Source organism: Neomonachus schauinslandi, chromosome 3 (assembly GCF_002201575.2).
Source record: "Neomonachus schauinslandi chromosome 3, ASM220157v2, whole genome shotgun sequence".
NCBI lineage: Eukaryota > Metazoa > Chordata > Mammalia > Carnivora > Phocidae > Neomonachus > Neomonachus schauinslandi.
Window position 1 is genome coordinate 167339603 of NC_058405.1, and position 11767 is coordinate 167351369.

At 37.9% G+C, this 11767-nt stretch overlaps 1 protein-coding gene across 1 annotated transcript in view; it reads left to right on the top strand.

Annotated features, from left to right (window-relative positions):
• Positions 1 to 11331, top strand: part of CPS1 (carbamoyl-phosphate synthase 1) — a 123499-nt gene extending 112168 nt beyond the window's left edge. Inside the window, exons 35-38 of the mRNA XM_021702784.1 lie at positions 7110 to 7169; positions 7907 to 8019; positions 9367 to 9496; positions 10235 to 11331. Of these exons, the coding sequence (XP_021558459.1) occupies positions 7110 to 7169; positions 7907 to 8019; positions 9367 to 9496; positions 10235 to 10333 (402 nt within the window). The 3' untranslated portion in view covers positions 10334 to 11331. The remainder of the gene's footprint in view (positions 1 to 7109; positions 7170 to 7906; positions 8020 to 9366; positions 9497 to 10234) is intronic.
• The last annotated feature ends 436 nt before the right edge of the window (positions 11332 to 11767 follow it).

The window sequence follows — 11767 nt, forward strand, 5'->3', positions numbered from 1 at the left end:
CTCTCTCAAAAAAAAAAAAAAAATCTTAAAAAAAAAAAAAAAAAAAAAAAAAAAAAAAAAAAAAAAAAAAAAAAATAAAAAAAAAAAAAAAAAAAAAAAAAAAAAAAAAAAAAAAAAAAAAAAACTAATGATGTAATGTTTGGTGATTAACAATAAAAAAATGGAAAAAAAAATGTACATATTATGTCGGTACACTAATGATCAATAAAGGTAGATTCCATTGGGGAAAAAAAAGAAATCTTAGGGCAAAAAGGTAGTCAGGAAACTTTTATTACTCCCTGGAATAATTATTGCAAGAATATACAGACTGTTCTGTTTGTAAATTTCCTGAAAAATACTAAATGTTTTCCACCTGGTCATTCACTTACATTTAAGATTAGTAATTCTTGGGTCCTATAAAAACAATAGATGGTCTTAGATGTCACTCCTGCCATACTTTTAATAAGCTCAAACCCTGCATGGTTACATAAAAATCAATGAAAATATAATTAGAGCAGTACCAGGTGTTCTCAAGCCTGTGGGTGATTATTATAGATACCATCTCATTAGGGTGTCTTAATATCAGCAAATTAGACTCTGGAGACTGGATGGGTAGTGGCTTTGGAGAAGTTTCTGCAAAGAGCAACTTGGAATTTTGCTTCATAAAGGTGCTGAAAGGGAGATGGAGAACAGTTAGAGCAGAGGCTAACAAGATGACTTGCAATTGTGAAGCATAATGGCAGTTTGGAGACACATTACACCATATGAGAGTCTCATCATGTTATAGATGAGTATTAAGTACTATTAAGTCATAAGTATGAGAGTATTTGCCCAACTTCCAGTTATGACTTAAAGTTTAATGTGAGACCTGGGGGCATTCAGAGGAGTCCCTGTCTTCACAACTAATCGTAATAGTGCTAACATAAAATACAAGTTTAAGAAGGCAGTGATGTATAAAATTGTGCCTTGTTTGGTTCTAGTGCTGCAGGAAATATTAAGCAAAAATTAATTCAATCCCTAGGGAGTATTTGTGTGATTTTGGCATCAGTGAACAGAATTTTTTGCTTTATGGGTGGAAAAAAAAGAGAGGGTTTTGTAGGGTAAAAAGAGTTTTCTCAAAGGAATGAGGTTCTGCCCACCGAACTTTTTATCTTTCAGTACATTCTTTTTAAAAGAGATCAGTATTGCAACAGCTACATGAGTTCTTGCAAAGAACTTTTTACTTGTGTGTAAGTGCACAACGTTAGGGCTTTAGATATGTGTCTATTGTAACTACAAAGTTTAAAAAGTATATTTAAAGAAATGTTTAAGGGATGCCTGGGTGGCTCAGTCAGTGGAGCATCTACCTTCGGCTCAGGTCATGATCCCAGGGTCCTGGGATCAAGTCCCGCATGGGGCTCCTTGCACAGCGGGGAGCCTGCTTCTCCCTATCCCTCTGCCTGCCACTCCCAACTGCTTGTCCTCTCTCTCTCTGGCAAATAAATAAATAAAATCTTCAAAGAAATAGAGAAATGTTTAATATAAAATTATGTTTAATAAAATATTAGTAGCTGTGGTAGATTTGATCAGCAGGAGATGGACAAGAGTCACTTTCTGACCTACTCAGTGTGGGCGGCAAGGAAGAGCTGCTGCTCCCAGCCATTCAAGGACAGCCTCTCTGTCACCATCTGGTGGATTTTCACTGAGAGTGGCTTTTAAAAACGCGTCATAAATTTAACCGAACAACATGACAGTATATACTAACTGGAGCATTAATAGCTAGAAAACTCACTGGGTATCTTCTTGGATAGCATGGGACCAAGTCTAACCCCAGCCTTTTACCTAGGCTTCCTAGAAACTGTGGACAAAGTAATTAAGGTTCCATATTTCAGTATGCATTGTACTTTTAAAAAATCATTTTATTTAACATGATTTAGCATGGTCAGAATAATTCACATAAACTCATTCAAATATGTAAAGTCAGAAGTGAGAACGACCTAAAAAAAGGACTGCTAATGTATAAATGGGCTTTAAGGCCAGTAAATACAAAGGAACACATTTTGTTGAGTTCTTGAGTGAAGTTCTAAGAAAGAAATCCACCACTGCATTTTGATTTCTTAAGATAATCATTCATTTAGCCTGATGCCGCATAGAATCCATGCACAGATGGGCGCTGGTAACCAGCTCCACTGCAGTTAATTTGCTTTATTATTCCTTCATAGAGAAGTGAGGAGGATAGTCAGGACCTGTCCCATTTATTTGAGGGAAAGGCCTTTTCACTTTATCTCCCCACCTTGACCCAGCTTCCTGCTATGAACACAAGGATTTAATTGAAGATACCTTAACTCATTCATTTCACAACAGGTTGCAAGAGAAAATTGGGGAAAAAGAGAAATTACGGAGGAGAGGTAAAAATGACTCTGAGCCAGGAAACATTTTTTTCTTATCTTTGGTAGTTTAACACATATTTTTCTTTTTAAGATTTTATTTATTTATTTGAGAGAGAGAGAGAGAATGAGAGAGAGACAGAAAGAGAGAGCATGAGCCGGGGGAGGGTCAGAGGGAGAAGCTGACTCCCCGCCGAGCAGGGAGCCTGACGAGGGACTCGATCCCAGGCCTCCAGGATCATGCCCTGAGCCGAAGGCAGTCACTTAACCAACTGAGCCACCCAGGCGCCCAACACATATTTTAAATAGTAATGTATTACTAGCAAGTATCAGCCACTTCTTAACATTTAGTAAATAGAGTGTGTGTGTGTGTGTGTGTGAGGGCACACACATGCTAATTTGTTATACTGTAGTCTTCCTAACCTTTTCTTTCTTTTCTCTTTCCCACCCTACTCCTTTATACACACAGACCCTCTGTTTCTGCCCTCCCAAAGTTAAATGCTATGGGACAAATCACCTGGGGAATTTGAAATATTCATAACATCAATTGTATATAACTAGAACTTAGGGGGGAAAAAAGTCAAGATTTAGATTTTGTCAAAGGATTCTTGTCAACTCTTACATGCACTGGGTCTAACAACAGGTCTTCCATAGGCCTAGATCCTAACATAAGAAAGGCATAATGTAGGTTTATATGGCAACAAAATCATCCTTGTTTTCCCTGCAATATTTCCAGCCTCCTTTCATCCTATCAGGATTTATTTTTAGTTGCTATGAGTAGGCACTCTGCCCTGTTTCGAAGTTATCTGGAACACCCTTTAACAATAAATGATTTACTCTAGAGCACATCAAGAGCACTCACTGTTTTTTCCCCTCTGATTGGGCTATTCAGCGATGTTTGTGGAGTGGCGAGCACCATCCTGACATCTGCGCTTCAGCATTGCTCGGAAACACAAAGCAAGCATTTTATTTGAAAAAGACAACTCCAAGTGACATGAATAACCTTTTATCTTCAGTACAGAATCATTAGGAACAACCATAGAGTTGTCGGTGCAGACGTCCCGACAGAGTCCACAGCGCCACACATTAACTTGGCTTTCTGTTCTGCAGCCAGAAGTTGGAATAATGTGAAAATGATAATTGGAGGAAATGTATATATTTTTTTCATTTTAAAAGGACTTTCTTATAAACATTTTCCAGGAAATAAATCAGCTTGTAGTTTTCACCTTTAATAACAAATGGTTTCTTACCCAGGTATTTTCAATCAGCTATTAAATCCGGGGCTACTCAGATGCAAGCTGACAGCTGTAATTTCTTTTTGTAGAGAGGCTGTTTTATGTGTCACAAGTGTTCAATACATGTTTGATAGAAGTTTATAATGTGGCTATGAAAGCCAACACCCCAGACCAGAAGGCAGAGTGGTTCCCTGGCTGGGAACTGCCAATACTGTCATGTCGGATATTTATCTTTTCCACTTGGGGGACAGCATTGAAACAGCTCCATAATGAGGTTCTGACTGGTATCTGCAGGTCTTAGAGGACTTGCTGACTTATTTTACTTTAAAATAGCAAAGAAAAAATTACATTCTGGTACTCCTTCCTCAACATTTTTCATTGTGACTTTGGCCAAGGTTAATGGATCTTCACCTCAAATTACAAAATGAGTGAAGGATGGGTCTCCTAGTCCCTCTTCCCTCCTACCCCTAAACTTAAGTGTGCATCAGAATCACCTGGAGGGTTTGTTAAAATGCAGATTATTGGGATTCACTCTCAGAGTTCCTGATTCCACAGATCTGAGGTGGGACCCAAACATTTATACCTTTTTAAAAAAGATTTTATTTATTTATTTGAGAGATAGATAGTGACAGAGATAGCGAGAGAGAGCAGGAGCTGGGAGGAGAGGGAGAAACAGGCTCCCCGTTGAGCAGGGAGACTGATGCGGGCTTGATCCCAGGACCCTGGGATCAGGACCTGAGCCAAAGGCAAATAGATGCTTAACTGACTGAGCTACCCAGGTGCCCCTTAACTTTTATATTTTAAAACATATTCCCAGGTGATGCTGATTTCCTGGGGAACCACATTTTGAGGACCACTGTGCTTGTGAAAGGATATATTTTTTAAAGATTTATTTATTTATTTTAGAGAGAGAGTTTTGAGGGGGGGAGGGGCAGTGGGAGAGGGAGAGAGAGAATCTCAAGCAGACTCCGAGCTGAGCATAGAGCACTACACAGGGCTCAGTGCCACAACCCTGAGATCATGATCTGAGCTGAAACCAAGAGTTGGACGCTTAATCAACTTTGCCACCCAGGTGCCCCGAAATGATATTTTAGAAAATGGTTTCAATGTTATGTTATCACATGGCCATATATTATTAGTGACATTTTGCTAGGGGAAAATTTAAGAAATTGAGAATAGTTTGTTCAATATATAATACATCAGTTAATAAATAAGTGGTTGGACAACTTTATGTTGCATCTTCTACTGTGCTCTGGTGCTTACTTAAGTCTGTCTTGTGTTTAGCAGAAGGTTGCAGTGTATTGTTCCAAATCAGGGAGATTTGACAAAATTAAGAAGTTCATTTAGAATATTTCATGCATATTTACTACATTTCAAGGAACCTTAAAATGTGAAGAGACCTAAAATGGCATCTAATTCAGTCCCTTGCTTTCCAAGCAGAATCAAACTTAAAAAGCCATTGTCCTCTTCTTCTGCCTAACCTATTCTTAAGGAGACTGCCATATGCCTCATTACATTACCCTAATGTCACTGAGTTACTCTGATTTTATACTTATTTATTTCCTTTTTTATGTCTAGCCATGAGCTTCTTGCACCTAAGGCCCATTTCTTCCTGTTTGGTCCTAAGCAGGAATGGAAAGCTACTATCCTGGGCATGGTTACAATTTGTGTTCTAGAACACTGTCCATGAATAACCCCTGAGCCCGCCTTAGCTGAGATTCATCAAGTTGCATTTATCTTTTCTATTTGCCAATAATTTCCTCTCATAAAACTGCAGTTCTGGGATTGAGATTGCCTGAATCTGAAAGAATTTTATATTTGAACATAGTCTTTGGAGTCTTTTCCTAGGATTTAGATCTGTTCTCAGAAAGCCTCTGCAAGTAAATATTAGGAGGTTTTATGGGCTGAACATTATCAAACTTGTGCAAGGATCTTGATATGTTTTATTATCGCAATTCTTGGTTTCTCCAAGATTCTGAAATAAGATCATCTCCTTGATTTTTTTTTAGCTGTTACTAATATGGTTTCTAAATAGATTATAAAACATTTACTGAAGTAACCAAATTATTTCATCTGTTTATAAACTTTTTACAAGGGAAAACAGCCAAAATGTTCAGCCAAAAGGCAGAAAAGATATGTTTTTAACTGTGTATGATTTTCATATTCTATTTAGCTCAGTTACTCAAACATTCAAGTTAATGAGGTCAAGGTAAGGGACTGACTTTTGGGTAGGCCACTTAGCCTTTTTTTCTCTCACCGTGACCACTGTCTTGCAAATACTGGCTTGTGGTCACAGGAACGGGGTAAGTTCAGAATGGAAGAACTCTGGTGACAATGTGTAGGAGTCCAGGGAAAGCAGGACCTGGAAACCAGATGGGTTCAGCTGAGGCTCTAGGAAGTTCACAACGATGGGCTCTAAGAACATATCTGAATGGTGAGATGGAACATGAGGGAATCTTGTCTGGAAGTAAAATATATGTGAAGAGGAAGTTGGCTTGTATTTGAAGTGTGACAGTCAGTAGACGAAGCCAGGCTTGGAAACTATGGTGCAGGGACAGAAATCTAGCCTCTGGGAGGCTGAAGAAAAAAACATCTTAATAATAACAATGAATACTTAATGAGAACTATTAATGGACAAGTAACCTTGTACAACAACTATTAATGGACTAAGTTCCTATATGGACACTTAAGTAATGCTTACTTATGAATTAACTCATTAAATACTCACAAGGACCTGTTGACACAGACACTGTTACTATTTCCATTTAACAGATGAGGAAAGTACATCACAGAGAGGTTAAGTAAGTTGCTCAAGGTCACACAGTTTATTGTAGAGTCCCAAGAAATAGGGTCCCAAAAAACTGCTCACTGCAGTTTTAAAAAGGAAGAAATGGAGACTCAAAGACATTAACTTTTCTAAGGACACACCAAAAATGAGTGGTAATGCCAGGATCTCAAAGGCAGCTTAGTGACTCCAGGGCCCATTCTTTTACTCTTCACTTTAAAGTTAATGCAAAATTGAGTCCAAAATGGTTGACTTATTGAAGGGAGGTTTGCACAAGCTGCTAGGACAGGGCCCAGTCTCCTAAGAGCGGGACCAAGTTAGAATTCAGCCGGTTGAGCAGGCAGAACGATTAGCAAGGCTGAGCTGGTGTTGGACTCCTACCCCAGGTGTCTTTAAATTCTTCCTGACCTGGGGAAGGATCCCTGTAGGACTGAGGTGGATCTTAATCTGCAGACAAAGTGGATTAAGTAGAGAGTAGAGGAATTTGAGCACAAGGTGAAAAGTCAGACTGTAGAGAGCAAGACAATGTGGGTGTAATCTTATCTATATCAGAGAAATAAGTAAGAACTCGTACTTACTTATAGGAGGAGTAAAGGATTGAACTTGTCACCTTTGAATCTAAAGCACCTGGCAACATATGGCATTGCCTTGGATGATGGTGTGAGTAAATAATCATATTGCATGTGACTAAATGAAAAGCAGTGTATCTAGAAAGTGAATTTTGTCAAATTCTCTTAATTTCAGCAATCATTCCGTCCCAGATTCCTTGGTGTGGCTGAACAATTACACAATGAAGGCTTCAAGGTATGTGATATTAATTTTTTTCTAGTCGTTTTCTATAAAGCATTGCAATCTATTCACAAAAGAGAATATTAATGAATCTTAAGGAATGAAATACCTCAAAATATATCCTTTCAACTTGAAAGATTTAACTAATGTGATTAGTTTAAAAACTTCAATAGAATAAAATTATTAGAAAGACTAGTTTTAACAAAGGTACCATAAGCTCCACAGGAGTTGCCAGCTAAAAACTTAGAAAGTTTAGTTTACGTGGATTTGGGACAAAGGTCCAATGCGTTTCCAGTATATTTTTCCTTTTCCTTTTCTTGTTTCCGTATGAAGTCATAGTTTCCAGCTGTTGCAGTTATAGGCAAAACTTCTTTGCCACGAATACCTCCATGCAAAGCCCGGTTCAGTGAAACAAGATGATTCCAAAGGCTCAGAGTGGGCCTGTGGTCATGGGGCTTTGTTGATTTGATAACAATGAATCCTCAGCCATGAATAATTCTTTATTTTTTTCTTCTACAAAAGCAGTTACAGTTGAGGTCATTAAATTGTTCCTTAGAATATTATAAAAATACTTAAAGTGCCCATGACTCTGGACAGAGAGTCCAAATCTCTATTCATGATATTATTGCTTCTCATATACACCACTTTCTTATACTTCATGTTTTAAATGATGGATGTGTCCCAGTAGGTTTCTTTGCTCCATGAAAGCCTTCCCTGTGATACAGTAACTGACTTTTCAATTTTAAATGCAGCTCTTTGCCACGGAAGCCACGTCAGACTGGCTCAATGCCAACAATGTCCCTGCCACCCCAGTGGCATGGCCCTCTCAGGAAGGACAGAATCCCAGCCTCTCTTCCATCAGAAAGTAAGAACTGGGCAGAGTTCTATCCTCCTACAGATAGAGGATTAACTTCGGGAACTAGTATAATGTGAATACTTCACCTTACCCTATTGCAAGTCTTCTAAAAGTCCTCTTAGCCATTTCAGATGAATAAATCTATGGGTTTATTCATCTGAATTATTTACTGTAAAATTTCATTCTCATGAACCATTCTGTTACTATAACATATAATGCCATATGTCTACGTGGTGATACATAGCATCTTTCAAGATATTTTCTAGTAAGGATGCTTTTCTGGATGGACACCAGTGATGAGAGAGACATGAAGAATGTAATGCAGCACTTTATATTTTACATCAAGCTTATATTGTATATAGATGCGTATATCAAATATAAGATTGACCTGCTGCATTTCACTGAGGTTGTGTGTCAATAAATCAGTCCAATTTATTGAGCACTTGCTATATGCAGGAGACTGTGGTGAGTTCTAGGGTAATGCCATTGAATTACCTGATTTACTATTCTCTGATCTGGTTGGTTATTATGCCTCAGGCCGTGTCGTCTTTAGATTTGGTAAGACGACATATTATTTTAGTGCACTATGTGAGTCTTTAGGGACTACATTACATCGACACTTATAGAAATATATGGCCTAGGTACATAAGAGATAATTCTCAGTTGTTCTAGGATATTACAATCTATTAAATGGCTACCATTTGTTAGGGCTCTCAAGAAGGCAACCTATAAATCATTATCAAATTAATAAAAGAAGGGCAAATTGTTCAGACCTTAGTAGACTTCCACTGAAGCTATAAGCACTTGGTTAGGACTTTGTAAAACAACAATTAGCATTACTTCATGTTTTTGACATTTAAATGTCTCCTAGTACGTATAGCAGCCCAGCAACAGAATGTGAAGTGATTTAATTCAAAATCAGGTGACCTGTGTTCTCACACCATTAGCTGGAGGCACTGGGAAGCAGGCAGTGAGGTAAAGTTAATCTGGGAGTTGGGAGTATGGAGGTGGAATGGACTTCAATACTGGAGAAAAACCTCCTTGTAAAATAAGTAAATACCTATCAAATTACCAATTCTTCTATGGATAGATGAAGCGTTTGAGAAAGAAAAATCTTTCCATTTAATTAGTTAGACTTTCATCAGAATTCTTTCAAGAACACAATAAAAAATTATAACCCCCAAATGAGTATAATTTGAACATCTATTTAGGAATAGAGGAGGGCAAGTGGCAGTCAACTCAGTATGGCATTGACTTGAGTGGCGTAAGAGAATAATTACTTTAGTATTTTGAAAACTAATTATAAAATATACATTGCCACCTACAAACTTTTGTTTATTTTGATTGTTCTTCCAGATTGATTAGAGATGGCAGCATTGACCTGGTGATTAACCTCCCCAATAACAACACTAAGTTTGTCCATGATAATTATGTGATTCGGAGGACAGCTGTTGACAGTGGAATTGCTCTCCTCACTAATTTCCAGGTATGTTCTTTTCCTTAAATACAGGTACATGCAGGTTTTTATTTCTGTGTCACCCTTAAGAGTATTCATCAGCATATGCACATCCCTCTTCTCCCCTTCTTGTAACATTCAGAATGGAGAAGAATTTTTAAATAGAATCTAAAATAATGGTGCTATTAGGGTAGGTCATGGCCTAACTGAGACAACTGGTGATCAAGCAATTGAAATAATCAAAAGCCACGGATAGCCATGCTCTCATTAGCCATACTATTATCTTTTAAATAAAAAGTGTGGTGTGGCATGGAATAAAGATACAAACTTTTATTCCATTGTTTCTAAATGAAAGGCACCATAAAAGAGCAACAGGTTAATGATAATTGAAGATCCAGACACAGTGCAAGCACTTGTCCAATTCACAGAAAATGATCACCTGAGGTATGCTTAGTTCCACTTGGACATGACCCACCAAATTTATCACGGAGAAGAACTGTACTTCAAGACTCAGTAACTTTCTACCCATCATATTTTTTTCCCCCCGAGTCGGTTTTAATCCCTGGGGGAGTTGAGGGGCAGGGATTAGCTTATTCATGGTAAGGTCTGAAATACAGGAGAAAGTCCCGAATAAATAAAAATTTTTGTGTCTTTCATCACATGTCCCTTTGGAAATTGGGAGCAGAAACTGACCTTTCACTCCTGCTTCATTAAATACTCACTTTCGTGGCATGTGGGTCACTAAGATTCCCACCTTTACATTTTCAGGTGACCAAACTTTTTGCTGAAGCTGTGCAGAAATCCCGCAACGTGGACTCCAAGAGTCTTTTCCACTACAGGCAGTTCAGTGCTGGGAAAATGGCATAGAGCATAAACACCCAGCTCCAGCTGAAATCAACCCAAGCCACACTGGATCTAAAGGAACGGACTCCCCAGCCATCTTCCATAGAGACAAATACTGACACCAAACTATTTTCAGTTTACTTGGTTATGCCTAAATGTTCTTATCTTTCACAAATTGTTGTCCGTCACTTTTTACAAACCTTGCTTAAACTTCTTCCTAAATAACTTGTTCTACATGAGAATTCATCTATTTTCTAATGCCTTATTTTTGGTGGGCCAAGCTTACCTACGTGCTTCTTTGCAGCTAACATTTTATGGTGCTGATGAATGATGATCAAGGTAGAAAATGTCGCTGCTCTATTTTCTGAACTATTACCATACATACTTTCAATACACTATTGTCATTGCTTTTAAGTAGCATCTGCCACACTCAGGACATTTTAACAAGTCAGAATACTATAAAAATTTGTTAAAACGAAATATGGATTTAATTTATGAGCCCCTTCATCATGATGTTTGTGTAATGCATCTTTTTGATAATTATGCTCAATTATCTGGCTCACCCAGGAATATTCCTATTCCTTTTCATAGTACTGACTTTGAGAAGTGGCAGAGGTCTGTAAAGTATGGATTTCTTCAAAGGACACTGGTTTGCAGTTTTGTGTTTTGGAGTATGTCAGCAGATAGCAGATACTGCTGAGGTGGTTTTCTGTTCTTGTTTTCCTTTGGATTTTAAACCAGAGCCAAGTGAAATCTTCAGATTGATACCATCTCTCTCCACCTCTACCCCACCCCCAGCAACTTTGGAATAACTTGGAAGTTATGTCCACTCCCTTCAGTTTATGGATTCTGTTGATTTACTGAGCCCCATATTGCGCTATGAATTCCACACATTTTAAACACAAGGTCCCCATTCCTTCTGCCTACAAGAAAAGTCCTTCCTACAGGCAGCCTGTGTAACTTTTAAACATTTTGTGTATTACAAGTGCTCTAATTGTAAACTTTTAAATAAAATGCTATTAAGAGGCGATATATTTGTATTCTTGCATTTATTTTATTTTATTATATTCTTAACTTCGATTTAACTGATTTAACAAAATCAGTTCACTTCTCTGATGAAACACGGTTTTGAGCCAGGATTATGTCACTTTTTCTCTAAAAGCCATATAGGATATAAATGAGCAAATTAATGTTAAAAATAATGACACCTAGGCTGTTACATTTTTCTTTTTTTTTTCTTGTTCCCTCACCTTGTTTATAAGTCTCATTAAAATTTATTATGTTGTTATATGGTTATATATTGTCTTTGATCTGAATCCTTTCTTTTTTTTTTTTAAAGATTTTATTTATTTATTTGAGAGAGAGAGAATGAGAGAGCACGTGAGAGGGGGGAGGGTCAGAGGGAGAAGCAGGCTCCCCGCCGAGCAGGGAGCCCGATGCGGGACTCGATCCCGGGAC